Raw genomic sequence first — 20,175 nt, 5'->3', positions numbered from 1 at the left:
CCCGGGTCCCCCACACGCCAGGCCGACACTCTACCGCTGAGCCAACCAGCCAGGGCCAGAGTATTTCTAATATTTTAGACAGTGGGCTGATTCTGTAATACCTGTTTTTTGAAAATTCATCATACAGCCTACTTACCTTATCTGTCTTCTTTGGACTGAGGAAAAAATATTGTCAACACATAGGAATGTATGTATGTTTTAAAGTTTATAAATGTTTCATTTTTTTTTTTTAAATTTTTCTTCTTTTCCAAGTGAAAGGAGAGGAGATAGAGAGGCAGACTCTTGCATGTGCCCCAACCAGGATCCACCTGGCAACCCGTCTGGGACTGATGCTCTGCTCGTGGAGGGGCATTCTCGCAACTGAGCTATTCTTAGTACCTGAGGTGGAGGCTCCATGGAGCTATTCTTAGCACCCAGGGCTGATGCTCTCAAATCAAATGAGCCATGGCTGTGAGAGGAGAAGAGAGAGAGAGAAAAAGAACAGAGATGGGGAGGGGTAGAGAAGCAGATGATTGCTTCTCCTGTGTGCCCTGACTAAGCGAACCTGGGACATCCACGTCGGGCTAATGCCCCTCCACTGAACCAATCGGCCAGGGCTGTTTCATATTTTGTATTGATCTTTTATAGTCAGGAAATTATTATGGTCTAATCTTTATTCTTTATTTTGTAGATTAAGCCCAATACTCTTTTTTTTTAGTACAGAAAAACCAGTTTCTCTCTAATTTATTCTTAAAATTAAGTATAGGTTACTTTGGAACCTAACTATTCAAATACAGAGCATTCTTTACTTTTACTAATTATCCCTTTTTAAATTTTAGAGCTGAACGACAAAGGAATGAAGCACTATATAATGCTGAAGAACTGAGCAAAGCTTTCCAACATTATAAAGAAAAAGTGGCTGAAAAGCTGGAAAAGGTAAGAAGCAGTTTTGTATTACTGTCCATATTCTAAAAATAGCAATAAACATAAATAGAATATGTTTATTTATGATTAAAACAGGAAGTAATTATTATTTTTTAGCAAGAAACAGACAGGATGGGAGAGTGATGAGAAGGATCAACTTGATGGCATCACTTTAGTTATTCATTGATTGCTTTTCCCTTACCTGAGGGGCTCCAGCTGAGCCAGTGACCCCTTGCTCAAGCCACTGACCTTTGGCTCAAGCCAGTGACCTTGAGCTTCATGCCAGCAACTTCTGGGCCCAAACCAGTGACCAAGGGGTCATATCTATGATCCTATGCTCAAGCCGGCGATTCTGCACTCAAGCAGGTGAGCCCACCGATGAGCCTATGCTCAAGCCCACAGTCTCGGAGTTTTGAACCTGGGTCTGCTGCATCTACTATACCACCACCTGGTCAGGTGTAATTTTTTTAAAAAGATTTTATTTATTACTTTTAGAAGAGAGAAAAAAAGAGGAGAAGGGGAGGAGCAGAAAGCATCAACTCATAGCAGTTGACTCTCATACGTGCCTTGACTGGGTTAGCTCGAGTTTTCGAACCTGCAACATCAGCATTCCAGGCTGAATCTTTATCCACTGTGCCATTACAGGTCAGGAACAGGGAATAATTTTTATGAACTTATTCATAATAAAATTATAAAAATAACATAAATATTAGTTAAGGATAATGTTCACCTTCTTTTTATAATGAACGGAAACCTTTTTATCCAAAGAGAGAAGAGTAGAGACAAGAGAAGAAATGAAATAGCCTATTTCATTGGGGTCGCAGTGGATAGAGCATTGACCTGGGATGCTGAGTTCTCAGGTTCACAAACCCAAGGTTGCCGGCTTGAGCACAGGCTTATTAGGCTTGAGCGCAGGCTTGCGAGCTTGACTGCAGGGTTGCCGGCTTGAGTGTGGGATCATATACAAGACCCCATGGTTGCTGGCTTCAAACCTAAGGTCACTGGCTTGAGCCCAAGGTCACTGGCTTGAGCAAGGGGTACTGGCTTGGCTTGAGCCCCGCCCCCATCAAGGCACATATGAGAAGCAATCAGTGAACAACTAAAATGACACAACACAATTATGAGTTGATGCTTCTCATCTCTTCCTGTCTCCCTCTCTTTCTTTTCTCTCTCTCTCTCTCTCTCTCTCTCTCTAAAAAAAGAAACAATATAGAGAAAAATGGGGTGAGTAGGAGTTGGAGCTATAGAAACAGTATATTTGTTCTCTTTACCTCAGTGAAAATGAAGACAGATTAGATTATGTAGCCTTCACTTGATCTCCCTGGACCTACCACCCTGAGAGGGTCTCACTTCTGCCTCTCAAAGGGTGGTTCCTGAACAGACTCTCTGTAGTAATATAGTGGCTTTATTACATTCATTTACTATCTTCAAGTAATACTGTATGATAATAAAACCTGTTTGGAGGAAGGCTACATGTTGGATATTCAATTATTGAGCTCCAAAGAGAGGTCTGTATGGTCAACAGATACAAATATGAGGACTTCCTTCTTGAGATAATAATTGAAATGGGAAGGTAATGAATCTGATTAAAGAAAGGTAGAAGGGTAGAAGAAAGAAATACTATTTTTAAAAATTAAGAAATCATGATCTGGCAGCAAGATGGCGATGGAGTAGGCGGAAGTACGAACTTCCAAAGTTCCAAAGTGGATTACAACTTAATTTTAAGAACCATCATCTGGAAAAACCAACTTTGGACTAAACTAAGAGGACTCTTTAACCAAGGAACACTGAAGAAACTGGTAGGAAAAGCGGAAACACGGAGGGCTGCCCAGCTCCCCGGAGTAAATGGTAGCCCAGAGAGACTCATGTGGCGGAAAGTGAGTTTAGCAGAGAGGGGAGGTTCTGAGCCCCAGGAACAAAGCCCTAGCCTGCAGCCCCAGAGCCTAGAAGAGGCATACGGACAATATTTAGCTGCGAGACAAGTCAGGATACTGTTTGTGAGAAAGAGAGATTTCTCAGACCCAGGATTCTTCTTAAAGGGTGTGAGCTCAGTCTTGCCTAACAGGGGCAGAGGGAGAGCGAAAGTGGTCAGGCTCAGCTGTGGCCTGCCTGCAACCCCGCCTACAGGAGAATGGCGGGAGCCCCAGAAGGGGCAGAGACCTGGCACTGAGCAAGGGTGCGCGGGCGGGCAGCCTCACCCGGCCTGCGAAACCGAGGCTTGCGGCCTAACACATGAACAACTCCTGCCGGGAGGGGGGGGGTTGGGAAGAAAACCCAGAACAGGCGGAGTCCCGTGACTGAGCGTGGACATGCAGCCAATGGAGCCGAGGCTTGCAGCCAACACACAAGTGGGCTCCTGTGGGGGTGGGGTGAAAACCTGGGAACAGGTGGAGACCCACAGCTGAGCAAAGGTGCTCACCCCTGCCTGCGGTGCTGAGGCTTGCGGCCCGGGTGCAGTGCATAGCTCCACCACGAGGGCGAGGCAAAGGCTGAGGCTGCTGAGGCTTGTAGACCTGCATGAATAAAAATCTACCCCAGGCATGACAGTACAAGGTATGCCGGGATCACAGACTTAATAACAACTAATCCATTGAGATCTCTTATTTTAGAGCATATTGTGGGCAATTTTACGTTCCAATGGCCCTGAGGTAAGAACCAGATGCCGTTTACGACCCATTTTAGAAACCCCCACAATTAATGGGCCAGGAGCAAGAAGAGTGCTACCATGTGGTGTCCGTCTGGTTGTTGGTTTCACGGCATGTGATCACAATTACTCCCGTGGAGGAGAGGCAGAAACCGCAGCGACAGCCTTAAGGGGCTGGCACCGGCAACGCCCATACCTGAAAGCCCTAGGCAGCAGCTGCAGAGGGGGTGGCGGACCTGCAGACAGACCACACCTACGGATCACAGAGGTCACACCCATTGGACTCCAGTGGCCACACCCTTCTTTTACACAGACAAAATGGAAGGCAGAGAAATGCACCACAAATGAATCGAGAAATCCCCAGAAAAAGACCTGAATGAGTCAGACATAACCAAATTACCAGATGCAGAGTTTAAAATAACGATTGTTAGGATTCTCAAAGATCTTAGAACAACAATAATGGTCATTACAAACATCTAAATAAAGACATAGCAAATATAAAAAAGAACATTGAAATAATAAAAAAAAGTCAGAAATGACAAATATAATATCCGAAATGAAGATCACAATGGAAGGAATTAAAAGCAGGATGGATGAAGCTGAGGATCAAATCAGCGAGTTATAGGACAAGATAAATGAAGGCACGGAAGCAGAGCAGAAAAAAAAGAGACTCAAAAAGTCTGTGGAAACTCTAAGAGAGCTTTGTGACAACATGAAGAGAAAAAACGTCCTCATAGTAGGGGTTCCTGAAGAAGAAGAGAAAGAACAAAGGATAGAGACTTTGTTCAAGCATATCATAGCTGAAAACTTCCCTCAATTAATGCAGGAAAACATCTCATAAGTTCAAGAAGCACAGAAAACTCCATTAAAGAGAAACCCAAAGAAACATCAAGACACATCATAATTAAAATACCAAAGCTAAGTGATAAAGAGAAAATATTAAAAGCTGCTAGAGAAAAAAAGACTATCACCTACAAAGGAGCCCCCATAAGGATGACATCCGACTTCTCAACGGAAACACTTGAGGCCAGAAGGGAATGGTAAAAAATATTCAAAGTAATGCAGAACAAGAGCCTACAACCAAGACAACTTTATCCAGCAAAGCTATCATTTAAAATTGAAGGAGAAATAAAAAGCTTTCCAGAGAAAAAAAACTCAAGGTATTCACTACAACCAAACCAATGCTGCAAGAAATGCTAAGGGGTCTGCCGTACACAGATCAAAGGGGAAAAAGAATATAGCAAAAGAAGAATACAGCTTTAAAGAATAAAATGGCAATAAACAACTACATATCAATAATAACCTTAAATGTAAATGATCCAATCAAAAGAAATAGGGTAGCTGCATGGGTAAGAAAACAGGACCCATACATATGCTGTCTACAAGAGACACAATTTAAAACAAAAGATGCACATAGACTGAAGGTAAAAGGATGGAAAAAAAATGTTTCATGCAAATGGAAATGAAAAAAAAGCTGGGGTAGCAATACTTATATCAGACAAAATGGACTTTAAAACTAAACTATAGTAAGAGATAAAGAAGGTCACTACATAATGATAAAGGGAACAATACAACAGGAAGATATAACCATTTTAAATATCTATGCGCCTAATATAGGAGCACCTAAACATATAAAGCAGACTTTGATGGATATAAAGGGCAAGATAAACAGCAAACTATAATAGTAGGGGATTTCAATACCCCACTAACATCACTAGATAGATCCTCAAGAAAGAAAATTAACAAAGAAACAGCAGACTTAAAGGACACACTAGATCGACTGGGTTTAATAGATATCTTCAGAACCTTTCATCCTAAAGCAGCAGAATATACATTCTTTTCAAATGCTCATGGTACATTCTCTAGGATAGACCACATGTTAGGGCACAAAAGCAGTCTCAACAAATTTAAGAAGGTTGAAATCATATCAAGCATTTTCTCTGATCACAATGGCATGAAACTAGAAATCAACCACTACAGGAAAACTGAAAAATACTCAAACACTTGGAAACTAAATAGCATGTTGTGAAATAATGAATGGGTTAACAATGGGATCAAAGAAGAAATAAAAAAATTCCTAGAAACAAATGTTAAAGAGCATACATCAACTCAAAATTTATGGGACACAGCAAAAGCAGTCCTGAGAGGGAAGTTTATAGCATAACAGGCATACTTTAAGAAGCTAGAAAAAGCTCAAATATACAACCTGACCCTGCGTCTAAAAGAACTAGAAAAAGAACAGCAAGTAAACCCCAGAGGTAGTAGAAGGAAGGAAATAATAAAGATCAGAGCAGAAATAAATGACATAGAGGCTAAAGAAACAATACAGAGGATCAATGAAACCAGGAGCTGGTTCTTTGAAAAGGTAAACAAGATTGATGAACCTTTAACCAGACTCACCAAGAAAAACAGAGAGGACTCAAATAAATAAAATTAAAATGAGAGTGGAGAAATAACAACTGACACAACAGAAATACAAAACATTGTAAGGAAATTCTGTGAAGAACTGTATGCCAAAAAACTAGACAACCTAGATGAAATGGACAAATTTTTTGAAACACATAATCTTTCAGAAATCAATCTGGAAGAATCAGAAAACCTAAACAGACCGATTACAACAAATAAAATCGAAGTAGTTATCAGAAGACTCCCAGTAAACCAAAGCCCTGGGCCTGATGGCTTCACAAGTGAATTCTACAAAATATTTAAAGAAGAACTAACTAAGACTTCCAAGCTCCTTTTATAAGGCGAACATAATTCTGATTCCAAAACCAGGCAAAGACCACACAAAGAAAGAACATTATAGGCCAATATCCCTGATGAATTTAGATGCTAAAATCCTCAACAAAATATTAGCAAACCGGATCCAGCAATATAGGAAAAAAATCATATACCATGATCAAGTGGGATTTATTCTTGGGAGGCAAGGCTGGTACAATATTCACAAATCAATCGATGTGATTCATCACATAAACAAAAGGAAGGAGAAAAACCACATGATCATTTCAATAGATGCAGAAAAAGCATTTGATGAAATCCAGCACGCATTCATGATCAAAACTCTCAGCAAAGTGGGAATACAGGGAACATACCTCAACATGATAAAGGCCATCTATGACAAAGCCACAGCCAACATCATACTCAATGGGCAAAGCTTAAAAGCAATCCCCTTAAAGTAGGAACAAGGCAGGTGTGCCCCTTTCACCACTCTTATTCAACATAGTTCTTTAATTCCTAGCCACAGCAATCAGACAAGAAGAAAAAATAAAAGGCATCCAAATTGGAAAAGAAGAAGTAAAACTATCATTATTTGCAGATGATACGATGTTATATATAGAAAACTCTAGCCCTGGCCGGTTGGCTCAGTGGTAGAGCATCGGCCTAGCATGCAAAGGTCCTGGGTTCGATTCCCAGCCAGGGCACACAAGAGAAGCGCCCATTTGCTTCTCCACCCCTCCCCCTCTCCTTCTTCTCTGTCTCTCTCTTCCCCTCCCGCAGCCGAGGCTCCATTGGAGCAAGGATGGCCCAGGCGCAGGAGATGGGTCCTTGGCCTCTGCCCCAGGCGCTAGAGTGGCTCTGGTCGCGACAGAGCGACGCCCCGGAGGGGCAGAGCATCACCCCCTGGTGAGCATGCCGGGTGGATCCCGGTCGGGCACATGCGGAAGTCTGTCTATCTCTCCCTGCTTCAAGCTTCAGAAAAATACAAAATAATAATAATAATAAAAAAACAAACAAACAAAAAATACTCTAAAGTCTCAGTCAAAAAACTACTGGACCTGATAAATGAATTCAGCAAAGTGGCAGGATATAAAATTAATACTCAGAAATCAGAGGCATTTTTATACACCAACAATGAACAGTCAGAAAGAGAAATTAAGGAAACAATCCCCTTCACTATTACAACCAAAAAAATAAAGTACCTAGGAGTACATTTAAACAAGGGGACTAAAGACTTGTACTCGGAAAATTATAAAACATTGATAAAAGAAATCAAGGAAGATACAAACAAGTGGAAGCATATACCATGTTCATGGTTAGGAAGAATAAACATAAGTAAAATGTCTATATTACCCAAAGCAATCTATAAATTCAATGGAATACCAATTAAAATACCAATGACATACTTCAAAGATATAGAACAAATATTCCAAAAATTTATATGTAACCAAAAAAGAACACGAATAACCTCAGCAATCTTGAAAAGGAAGAATAAAGCGGGAGGTATCACACTTCCTGATATCAAGTTATACTACAAGGCCATTATACTCTAAACAGCTTGGTACTGGCATAAGAATAGGCATATAGATCAATGGAACAGAACAGAGAACCCAGAAATAAACCCGCACCGTTATGGACAACTGATATTTGACAGAGTTGTTAAGAGCATACAATGGAGTAAAGACAGCCTCTTTTACAAATGGTGTTGGGAAAATTGGACATCTACCTGCAAAAAAATTAAGCTAGACCACCAACTTACACCATTCACAAAAATAAACTCAAAATGGATAAAAGACTTAAATGTAAGCTGTGAAACCATAAGCATCTTAGAAGGAAACATAGGCAGTAAGCTTCTGACATTTCTTGCAGCAATATATTTGTCAATTTATATCCAAGTACAAGTGAAATAAAAGACAGGATAAACAAATGGGACTATATCAAACTAAAAAACTTTTGCACAGCTAAAGATAATAAGAACAGAATAAAAAGACAAACTACAAGTAGGAAAATATATTCGATAATACGGCTGATAAGGGGTTAATAACCAAAATTTATAAAGAACTTGTAAAACTCAACACCAGAAAGACAAACAATTCAACCATATATGGGCACAAGAAATGAATAGACACTTCTCCAAAGAGGACATACAGATGGTCAGTAGGCATATGAAAAAATAGTCAACATCACTAATCATTAGAGAAATGCAGATTAATACCACAATGAGATACCACCTCACACCAGTCAGAATGGCACTCATCAACAAAACAACACAGAATAAGTGCTGGTGAGGATGTGGAGAAAAGGGAACCCTCCTGCACTGCTGGTGGGATTGCAGACTGGTGCAGCCACTGTGGAAAACAGTATGGAGATTCCTCAAAAAATTAAAAATCGAACTGCCTTTTTACCCAGCTATCCCACTTTTAGGAATATACCCCAACAACACCATAGCACTGTTTCAAAAGAAGAAATGCACCCCCATGTTTATGGCAGCATTGTTCACAATAGCGAAGATCTGGAAACAGCCCAAGTGTCCGTCAGTGGACAAGTGGATTAAAAAGCTTTGGTACATATATACTATGGAATACTACTCAGCCATAAGAAATGATGACATCAGATTATTTACAATAACATGGATGGACCTTGATAACATTATACGGATTGAAATAAGTAAATCAGAAAATACTAAGAACTGTATGATTCCATACATAGATAAGACATAAAAATGATACTCAGAGACATGGACAAGAATGTGATGGTAATGTTGGGGTGGGAGGTGGAGGTTGGAGATGGAGGGAATGGGGGAGGAGAGGGGCACAAAGAAAACTAGATAGAAGGTGACGGAAGACAATTTGACTTTGAGTGGGGCTATGCAACATAATTAAATGTCAAAATAATCTGGAGATGTTTTCTCTGAACATATGTCCCCTGATTTATCAATGTCACCCTATTAAAATAAAAAAACAACAAGAAAAAAACCTTGATACATATATACTATGGAATACTACTCAGCCTTAAGAAATGATGACATCAGGTCATTTACAACAACATGGATGGACCTTGATAACATTATACTGAGTGAAATAAGTAAATCAGAAAATACTAAGAACTATATGATTTCATACATAGGGGGATATAAAAATGAGACTCAGAGACATAGACAAGAGGGTGGTGGTTCAGGGGGTGTGTGGAGGCGAGGGGGAAAGGGGAGGGGAGGGGCACAAATAAAACCAGATAGAAGGTGACAACAGACAATTTGACTTTGGGTGATGGGTATGCACCATAAATGTCAAAATGACCTGGAGATGTTTTCTGTGAACATATGTACCCTGATTTATCAATGTCACCCCATTTTAATTAGTAATAAATTAAAAAATAAAAAGAAATCATGATCCCATTTGTTACCAAAATCTTCATTTTTAATTAATCAGCTGACTGTTTTGATAACCTTAAAGAAGATCCCTGTGGGAATAAAATATCATAGAAGGAATTTTTAATGAAGTAATCTGTAGGGGGAGATAGAATAATTTGTAGGGGATATATCTTCAAGGAGAGGGAGGATTTTATAGAAGAAACAGAGGAAAATGTAAGATATGGTTTTTAATACCTTTCATTAGAATGATCAATTTAAAACTACTCAGCAGAGCCGTATAGTTATGCAGATGTCACAAAGAGGAAGTGAGCCCAGTCCTACACTCCTGCTGTTCTAAGCTGGGTGCTGGGCTTTTCAGTTTTGGATTGTGATTTCTGTGGGATTATTTTGTGACTAAAATTTAAAATGTTACTTCTCTGGAACATTTCTCTGGAAATATGTTAGCCTTTAGTGACTTCATACCTACATGAATACCTACATGAGTTGCTTGCCTTGTCCATGTGAGGCCAGAACACATTTGCTATTGCCCCTCTGTCATAGGCTCTTTTTTTTTTTAATATTTTATTTATTGATTGATTTTTTTAGAGAGAGAGGAGTGAGAGAGAGAGAGAGAGAAGGGGAAGGAGCAGGAAGCATCAACTCCCATATGTACCTTGACCAAGCAAGCCCAAGGTTTCGAACCGGCAACCTCAGTGTTCCAGGTCGACGCTTTATCCCACTGCGCCACCACAGGTCAGGCCTGTTATAGGCTCTTAACCATTTCTGAACAGGTGGTAGAATTCCACTCCCTGTCCAGGAAGTTCACGTTGTTCCCTTTGCTATAAGGTTAGGGACTTAAATGGGTGGAATACTTACTCTACCCTCCTGCTTATTTTTAAAATCACTACTTTTTAGTTTGAAAAATCTAAAACCTATGACATTATTGTGCCCACTTAAAAATAAATTATTGTTTTAGGTTCAAGCTGAAGAAGAAATATTAGAGAAAAATCTCATTGACTGTGAAAAAGAAAATAAAAGGCTACAGGAAAAGTGTGGTCTATATAACAGTGACCTTGAAATTCTGAAAGAGAAATTAAGGTACAGTATTCTATTGTAGAAAAAGAATTTTTGTGTGGAAATGAAGAAAAATGGGAAATATTTTGGACGAGAATATTTTGTATATTGTGGCCTTAAATAATGTAGAAAGGTAGGCTTCATACAGAGTTTTTTCTAGGTATAATAAAGTTAGGGTTTTAAATGAATAAAATATATGTTGATGTTAATACACTTTTAAATATAGAGTAATATAATCAATTATTTTGCTTTGCATATATTCAGAAAAAATTAAGAGACATAATGTTCTTACAGTGTGATCACATTAACTAATTAGTAAAATATGTAATCTTCAAATCTTGAAGAATCACTTAGTCTAAACTTCCCACTTCAGAGACCTTAAAAAATGTGAGAAAGGGAACTGATGAAATATTATAATAGTTCTAAAGATTAGGTTGTTCTGCCTGACCAGGCGGTGGTGTAGTGGATAGAGCATTGGACTGGGATGCGGAGGACCCAGGTTCGAGACCCCGAGGTCGCCAGCTTGAGTGGTCTGCTGAAGGTCCACGGTCAAGGCACATATAAAAAAGCAATCAATGAACAACTAAGGTGTCGCAATGAAAAACTGATGATTGATGCTTCTCATCTCTCCGTTCCTGTCTGTCCCTATCTATCCCTCTCTCTGACTCTGAAAAAAGAAAAATAAAAAAGATTAGGTTGTTCTAATGATTGACATGTTTTTATAGGTGTATATATTCAAAAATATTACTGCCTAGTAATCTGTTAGTGGTTGATTAGACTTTGCCTTTTAGAGTTGTGGCTGCACTTCATGAATATTCTTTATATAGTCTAAAACTTTCTTGATGCTGTAAAATGTTGGGTTAGGAATTTGGAGTTAGATCTGTTTTACACTTTTAAAAAAGAAGTAGAAATGCTTCCAAGGTAGTAGAGTTATCCTGCCCTACTACTTGGAGACACTATAACCTTTGTGTGCCTCAGTTCCTCACCTATTAACAGGGAGTGATAATGCTAGCCACATAGAGTTGTGAGTGCCTGGCATGCAGGAAGTAGGCACATGGAAAATGTGAGCAGGTATTATTATTTCAGAATTAAGCTTTAAAATATTTTGTAAGTGAGATTAAATACAATTATTGAAAATGAATATATGCCTGATCAGGCAGTGGTGCAGTGGATAGAGCATTGGACTGGGATGCAGAGGACCCAGGTTCGAAACCCCAAGTCACTGGCTTAAGTGCAGGCTCATCCGGCTTGAACACAGCCTCACCAGCTTGACTTCAGGGTCGCTGGCTTGAGCATGGGATCATAGATCTGAGCCCAAGGTCGCTGGCTTGAGCTCACGGTCTCTGGCTTGAGCAAGGGGTCATTCACTTTGCTGTAGGTAGTCCCTGGTCAAGGCACATATGAGAAAGCAATCAATGAACAACTAAGGTGTCGCAATGAAGAATTGATGCTTCTCATCTCTCTCCTTTCCTGTCTGTGTGTCTCTATCTGTCTCTTTCTCTGACTCTGTCTCTGTCAAAAATTAAAAAAGAAAATGACTATATATTTTATTTTCATTTTTGTGTTTCTTCATAGGCAACTGAAAGAAGAAAATAACAATGGAAAAGAAAAATTAAGAATTATGGCAGTGAAAAATTCAGAAGTCATGGCACAACTAACTGAAGCTAGACAAAATATTTTGAAGCTAGAGAGTGAGTTGGAGGACAAAGATGAAATACTTCGAGAAAAATTTTCTCTAATGGATGAAAACCGAGAATTAAAAGTCCGTATCACAACACAGAATGAGCGACTGGATGTATGTCAGAAGGAAATAGAAAGTTCAAGGGTGGAACTGAGAAGTTTGGAAAAAATTATGTCTCAGTTGCCAGTAAGTATATGTTAACAAGAAAATTTAGTGAAGTGCTTTATTAAAAGACCCTCATTTCGTGGTTGCTTTATTAGCTTCTTCTGTTTTTCTTTTTTTTTGTATTTTTCCAAAGCTGGAAACGGGGAGAGACAGTCAGACAGACTCCTCCCACATGCGCCCGACCGGGATCCACCCGGCACGCCCACCAGGGGCGGATGCTCTGCCCACCAGGGGGCGATGCTCTGCCACTCCGGGGCCTCGCTCTGTCGGGACCAGAGCCACTGTAGCGCCTGGGGCAGAGGCCAAGGAGCCATCCCCAGCACCCGGGCCATCTTTACTCCAATGGAGCCTCGCTGCGGGAGGGGAAGAGAGAGACAGAGAGGAAGGAGAGGGGGAGGGGTGGAGAAGCAGATGGGCGCTTCTCCTGTGTACCCTGGCCGGGAATCGAACCCGGGACCCCTGCACGCCAGGCCGACGCTCTACTACTGAGCCAACCGGCCAGGGCCTCTTCTGTTTTTCTTACATGTGTATACTTTCACATGTCAATTTCTTTTCTATCTAATCCCTATTTTTTTTTTTTTTTTTTCATTTTTCTGAAGCTGGAAACAGGGAGAGACAGTCAGACAGACTCCCGCATGCGCCCGACCGGGATCCACCCGGCACGCCCACCATGGGGCGACGCTCTGCCCACCAGGGGGCGATGCTCTGCCCATCCTGGGCGTCGCCATGTTGCGACCAGAGCCACTCTAGCTCCTGGGGCAGAGGCCACAGAGCCATCCCCAGCGCCCGGGCCATCTTTGCTCCAATGGAGCCTTGGCTGCGGGAGGGGAAGAGAGAGACAGAGAGGAAAGCGCGGCGGAGGGGTGGAGAAGCAAATGGGCGCTTCTCCTGTGTGCCCTGGCCGGGAATCGAACCCGGGTCCTCCGCACGCTAGGCCGACGCTCTACCGCTGAGCCAACCGGCCAGGGCTAATCCCTATTTTTTAATACGTAACTTTCTGATATTTCAGCCTTTCACAGTCTCTCAGATGCCATATATAAGAATGACAGAATTTTTAAAAACCAGTTTTATTGAAGTAACATTTATATCACCACAGAATTTACCCATTTTAAGTGATTGAGTGATTTTTAGTAAATTTACAAGTTCTATAACAGTGATCACAATTCAGTTTTCAAACATTTCTTTCATCTCCAAAAGGTCCCTTGTGCCCATTTATAATTAGTTTCTGTCCCCACCCTCACTGCTAGGGAACCAGTAATATACTTTCTGCATCTGGAGTATTGTCTTTTCTGGACGTTTCATATAACTAAATTATACAGTATATGTTCTTTTGCGTCTGATCTTTTGCCTTCTTAATGTTTTTGAGAATCATTCATTGTGACATATATCAGTATTTAATGTTTTTTTATTGTTGAATATTATTCCATTGTGTTGATATATCACATTTTATTTAACCATTGGCCAATAGATGGACACTTGGATTGTTTCCACTTTTAGGCTATTGTGAATAATGCTGCTATGAATATTTGCATGTAAGTCTTTGAGTGGGCATGTTTTTATTTTTCTTGAGTAGGAGTAGAATTGCTGTGTCATATAGTGAATTTATTCCAAACTGTTTTTCAATGTGGCTGTACCATTTTACCTCCTTACCAGCAACACGAGGGGTCCAGTTTTTCCTCATTCTTGCCAACATTTGTTATTTATCTTTTCAATTATATTCATCTTAGTGTGTATGAAGTGGTATTATATTGTGGTTTTGATTTGCATTTTCCTAATGGTTAATAATGTTGAGCAACTTTTCACACATTTACTGAATAGTACAGAATATTAAAGTGTTTTTATGATATAGTCAGTCACTTTTTCTTTTTGTGTTGTATGTGTATATGATCATATTTATAAGTAGGAAGAAGGTAAGTATACTTGTGTCAGAAACTTGTTTTTGATAGGTGCAAGGTAAGGTGAGTTCAGGAGAAAGCTACAGATAAATGTGTCGTGGTTAGTTTTACATATGTATGGATGGTAGCCTCTTACCAATTTTAAACTGTCATGGAATTATGAAGCTGAGAGAGATTTTAGAAATCATCTGATTCAATATCATCATTTTACTGATGAAGAATTATAGACCCAAGGAAGTGAATAACTTGTTGCAGATTTAAAACTAGAATGTATGATCCTTGGTTCCCAGCCTGCTGCTATATCTACTTTCCTAGGATGCAGATTATTATTTGCTTAGATTTTTAATCTACCAGTTTGCTTTTGAAATCTGATAATAATCAGATGCAGATAGCATTCATTTTAATTTATTTTTTAAAATTAAAAAAAAATTTTAGAGGGACAGAGAGAGAGTCAGAGAGAGGGATAGATAGGGACAGACAGACGGGAACGGAGAGAGATGAGAAGTGTCAATCATCAGTTTTTCGTTGCAACCCGCTTAGTTCATTGATTGCTTTCTCATATGTGCCTTGACCGCAGGCCTTCAGCAGACCAAATAACACCTTGCTCAAGCCAGCGAGCTTGGGTCCAAGCTGGTGAGCTTTTTGCTCAAGCTAGATGATCCCGTGCTCAAGCTGGCGACCTTGGGGTCTCGAACCCGGGTCTTCCATATCCCAGTCTGACGCTCTATCCACTGCGCCACCGCCCAGTCAGGCAACATTCATTTTTAGTTGATATTTTCATTTGTCTCTATCAAGAATTACTTAATAGTATGTGATTCTGAAGCTGGTGTAACATGCTTGATCCTGTGTTTCATGCACTGCAGAGAATAACAGGGTTTAGAAATGTGAGTTTTTTCATTTCTAGAAAATGTGATTTGGTCATATAGTAGTTTTAAAGTAGTGGTCATTAGTGCTTTCTTTGCCTCCTTTTACAATTAATTTAAAAATTATGTATTATTCATACACACAGACCAACGTAGCATAGCAGTCGATAAATCTAGGTAACATTTTGCGATATCCACTTCAGATATTTTTAGAATAAAATTTTACAGGTAAATGAAGCCTCTTTATATACATATCAGATCTAATTCTTTCTCTTTCTCCTCAGAGGTAGCGACTATTCTGAAATTCATGTGTATCCCTCTTGTCCATATTTTAATTATTGCCACATACAGATGCATCTTGAAAATATATATATTTTAGTATACAGTATATATACATATATAGTTTAGTACATTTTTTAAAATACTACATGTGCCACTGTTGTTTTTCACTCAGTTTTATGTTGTATGAGTTCTCCATAATGATTTACACAATGCAGGCTTATTTAACTATTATAGCTTTCCCATTATCCCTACTATTTCATAATGTATTTATATGTTCTCCTATTGGTGGATATTAGGCTAATTCTATAAAACTCACACAATTTTTCAGACTTGGATTTCTGAATTTAAAAAATTATATCAAGATACTATAAACTTATATGTTTGTTTTTAAATTTACAGTTAAAAAGAGATATGTTTGGTTTTAAGTCGTCTCTTTCTAAGCATCACATGAGTAGTTTGTCACACAAGGAAGACAGTTACGTTGGCTGCTGTGAGGCAAATAAAATGATGATTTCGGAGTTGAGGTATGGTTTTCAGGTTCTGAAGTTGTAACAAATATAATGTTTTTAGAAATTGATAATTAAGATCTTTAATTGAAATGTTGAAAAATATACAAAAGTCTAGAGTATTATTATAACAAATATCTGTTTTCACAACTAAGAATTGATTCCTAACATTTTGTGAGATTTGTTTCAAATCTTTTTCTTTAAATAAAAACTAAAACATTCCAGGATAGAGGATATATTTTGGTTCTTAACCACTGCACCACTGCCATTCTTCTCCTCAGGATCTACCATCATGAATTGGGTACATATTCTTTAATCCATTTGTATATGTTTGTACTCACAGAAATATACTATATATTTATGTTGTTTGTAATTTTGCTTTTTCAGTTAGGATCATTTAAAAAATTTATCCATATTACAGTAGGTACAGTGATTAATGCATGGATTAGTGTGATTAGTTTGGTTTTTATAGCAGTATAAGAGTCTATCTTATAACTGTCACAACTTATTTCTTTATTGATTTATGATATTTCTAGTTTCCTATTACAAACAGTGCTGCAAAGTACATACTTATACATGTTAACTATGCTATGGGTGAATTTCTTTAGTATTTATTTCTGAAAGTGAAAATCTGGGTCGTAGGGTGTGTACATTTTCAGTTTTACTAGATACTACCAAGTTTCTAAAGTTGCTAAATCAGTTTACAGTTTAATCAATGATATGAAAGAGTTTTGCATATACTGCCCAATATTGGTTAACTAACATCAAAGTTTAAAATATTTTACCATTTTGAAAAGTAAAAATGGTATGATGTATTTTTATTTAATATTTTTTGGTTTCTTTTCTCTGTGCTAGGATTAAGCTTGCAATAAAAGAGGCAGAAATTCAAAAGCTTCAGGCAAATCTGACTGCAAATCAGTTATCTCAGAGTCTTATTTCTTGTAATGACAACAAAGAAAGTGGCAAATTAAGTAGTTTAGAAACAGAACCTGTAAAACTAGGAGGTAGTCAAATAGGTGAGTATATTTTATTGAATTTTTAAAATAAATTATGATCAGAGTATTTTATGATCTTTTAAAAAAATAAATGAATTATCAGTTTGGTTTCTGTGATTTGCATTTCTTTGATGATTAGTGATGTTGAGCATCTTTTCATATGTCTATTGGACATCTCTGTGTCTTCTCTGGAAAGTGTCTATTCAGATCTTCTGCCCATTTTTTAATTGGATTGTTTGGTTTTTTGCTGTTGAGTTGTATGAGTTGTTTGTATTTTGGATATTAACCCCTTATCAGATACATATGTTTTACCAATATTTTATTTCATCCCATAGATTTACTTTTTATTTTGTTGATGGTTCTTTTTGCTATATGAAGCTTTTTAGTTTGATATAGTCCTACTTATTTTTGATTTTGTTGCCTTTACTTTTGTCAAATCCCAAAAAATCATCACCAAGATTGATTTTAAGTAGTTTATCCCCTATGTTTTCTTCTAGAAATTTTAGTTTTAGGTCTTATGTTCAAGTCTTTAATCCATATTTAGTTAATTTTGTGTGGGGTAAGATAGTAGTCCAGTTTTATTCTTTTGCATGTGACTGTCCAGTTTTCCTAACACTCTTTATTAAAGAAACTATCCTTTTTTTTCATTGTATATTCTTGGTTCCTTTGTCATAAATTAGTTTGCATGGGTTTATTCCGTAGTGCCTGACCTATGGTGGTACAGTGGACAAAGCATCGACCTGGAACACTGAGGTTGCCCCTTTCGAATTCCTGGGATTGCTCCAAGACACATGTGGGAAGCAACTACTAGGAGTAGATGCTTCCTGCCTCTCTCCTCTCACTCTATCTCCCTCTTCCTCCCTCTCTCCCCTTTCTCCAAAAATAAATAAATAAAATCTTTTAAAAAATTAAAAAATTGCTGTAGCTATTTGGGGTCTTTTGTGGTTCCTTACAAATTTTAGGATTGTTTGTTCTATTTCTATGAAAAATACCATTGAAACATTGATATGGGTTGAATTGAATCTTTAGATCGCCATGTGTAGTAGGGACATTCACAATATTAATTCTTTAAGTCTGTGAGCATGAAATATCTTTCCATTTATTTTTATCTTTAGTTTGTTTCATCATTGTCTTATTAAAGTTTTCAGTATACATATCTTTTACCTTGGATAAAGTTATTCCTAGGTATGTTATTCTTTTTAAATTGATTGTACATGGGATTATTTTCTTCCTCTTTCTGATAGTTTGTCACCAGCTATTTTTGATTAGTATTTGCCTGGTCTGAATTTTTTCCCCATACTTTTGACCTGTGTATCTTTGTATGTGAATGAGTATCTTATAGAAAGCATATAATTGGTTCTTGCTTTTATAACAAGGTAGACATTTTTTGCTTCTAAATACAAATATTTACTTTCATTTAAAAAATTTTAAAACAATTGATTTGAGAGAGAAAAACATTATTTTGTTGTTCTACTTATTTTTGCACTCTTTGGTTTCTTCTTATATGTGCCCTGGCCAGGGATTGAACTGCAACCTTAGTGTATCAGGATGATGCTCTAACCAACTGAGCTACTGAACCAGGGCTCTTAATAGGGATATTTAGATTACTTGTGTATATTAAATGTATCTGTCCATCTTTTTGGGTTTAAATCTATCATTTTGGTACTTGTTTACTATTCTATTGGCCTTTGTTCATCTTTCTTGCCTTCGTAGTATTCCATTTTTTAAAATTTCCACTATTGATTAATTATACCTGTTTTTTAAGTGAGAGACAGACAGGAAGGGAGAGAGATGAGAAGCATCAACTTATAGGTACGTCACTTTAATTGTTCATTGATTGCTTCTGTGTACCTTGACCGGGGCTTGGGCTTCAAGCCAGCAACCATAGGATCATGTCAATGATTCCATGCTCAAGTCAGCGACCTCTTTTTAAAAAAAAAATTGTTTTTTTTGTATTTTTCCGAACCTGGAAATGGGGAGGCAGTCAGACAGACTCCCTCATGCGCCCGACCGGGATCCACCCGGCATGCCCACCAGGGGACGATGCTCTGCCCATCTTGGGGCGTTGCTCTGCTGCAATCAGAGCCATTCTAGTGCCTGAGGCAGAGGCCACAGAGCCATCCTCAGCACCCGGGCCAACTTTGCTCCATTGGAGCCTTGGCTGCAGGAGGGGAAGGGAGAGACAGAGAGGAAGGAGAGGGGGAGGGGTGGAGAAGCAGATGGGTGCTTCTCCTGTGTGCCCTGGCTGGGAATCGAACCCGGGACTCCTGCATGCCAGGCCGATGCCCTACCACTGAGCCAACCAGCCAGGGCCAAGTCAGCGACCTCTTGCTTAAGCTGGTGAACTGTGTTCAAGTCAGCAACCTCAGCGTTTCAAACCTGGGTCCCCATCATCCAAGGTTGACGCTCTATCCACTGTGCCACCATGGGTCAAGCGGCTGTACCTCTTTTTTTTTAATTGGTTGCCTTAGTGGTTAACATATGTAGCTGTAATGTATCACAATCTATCTTCAAATATGATGGGCTGCTAGCAGCAGAAATGACAGCGAAAAAAGTAGATATCTAAGTGATTAGAAAGACTAGAGAGAATGATGGATTAGCATAGGGAATGCCAGTGTTTAGAGGGTGTGAATATATGTCGTAGAGTCTCTGAAATCAAAGAAATAGAACCAGTGAGAGGTAGTGTAGAAAGGGAAATACTAAGGGTATGGAAATTTGATGGGAAGTGGCTACTTATGCAACCCTTGAAGCCATAGTATATCTCTACTTGTTTCCATATCTATGTGTGTTTTCATGCCATCATCTACAGCAGTGGTAGGGACCAGCCCTACCGCCCACTAGTGGGCGTTCCAGCTTTCATGGTGGGCGGTAGCAGAGCAACCAAAGTATAAATAAAAAGATAAATTTAACTATAATAAGTTATTTTATAAAGATTTATTCTGCCAAACTTAGCAAAAATCCTACATAAAGTACTTGTTTAGTAATTATTATTATATGTTTTAACTTGCTGTAACTCTGCTTTACAAATTTTATAAAGTAATGTTATTTCCCTACTTTATAAATCACCATTACTGTGGAACCAGTGGACAGTTAGAAAATT

At 38.7% G+C, this 20,175-nt stretch overlaps 1 protein-coding gene across 10 annotated transcripts in view; it reads left to right on the top strand.

Annotated features, from left to right (window-relative positions):
* The window catches only part of CCDC18 (coiled-coil domain containing 18), a 177,243-nt gene that overhangs the window by 33,916 nt on the left and 123,152 nt on the right, over positions 1–20,175 (top strand). For all 10 annotated transcript variants that reach the window (XM_066376765.1, XM_066376761.1, XM_066376764.1 and 7 more), the window contains 5 exons: positions 819–915; positions 10,591–10,712; positions 12,264–12,555; positions 15,974–16,098; positions 16,936–17,096. In XM_066376765.1, coding sequence (XP_066232862.1) covers positions 819–915; positions 10,591–10,712; positions 12,264–12,555; positions 15,974–16,098; positions 16,936–17,096 — 797 coding nt within the window. The remainder of the gene's footprint in view (positions 1–818; positions 916–10,590; positions 10,713–12,263; positions 12,556–15,973; positions 16,099–16,935; positions 17,097–20,175) is intronic.

The sequence above is a fragment of the Saccopteryx leptura genome, chromosome 3 (genome assembly GCF_036850995.1).
Source record: "Saccopteryx leptura isolate mSacLep1 chromosome 3, mSacLep1_pri_phased_curated, whole genome shotgun sequence".
In the NCBI taxonomy this organism is placed as follows: Eukaryota; Metazoa; Chordata; class Mammalia; order Chiroptera; family Emballonuridae; genus Saccopteryx; species Saccopteryx leptura.
This window is presented reverse-complemented; position numbering and strand designations above follow the sequence as displayed.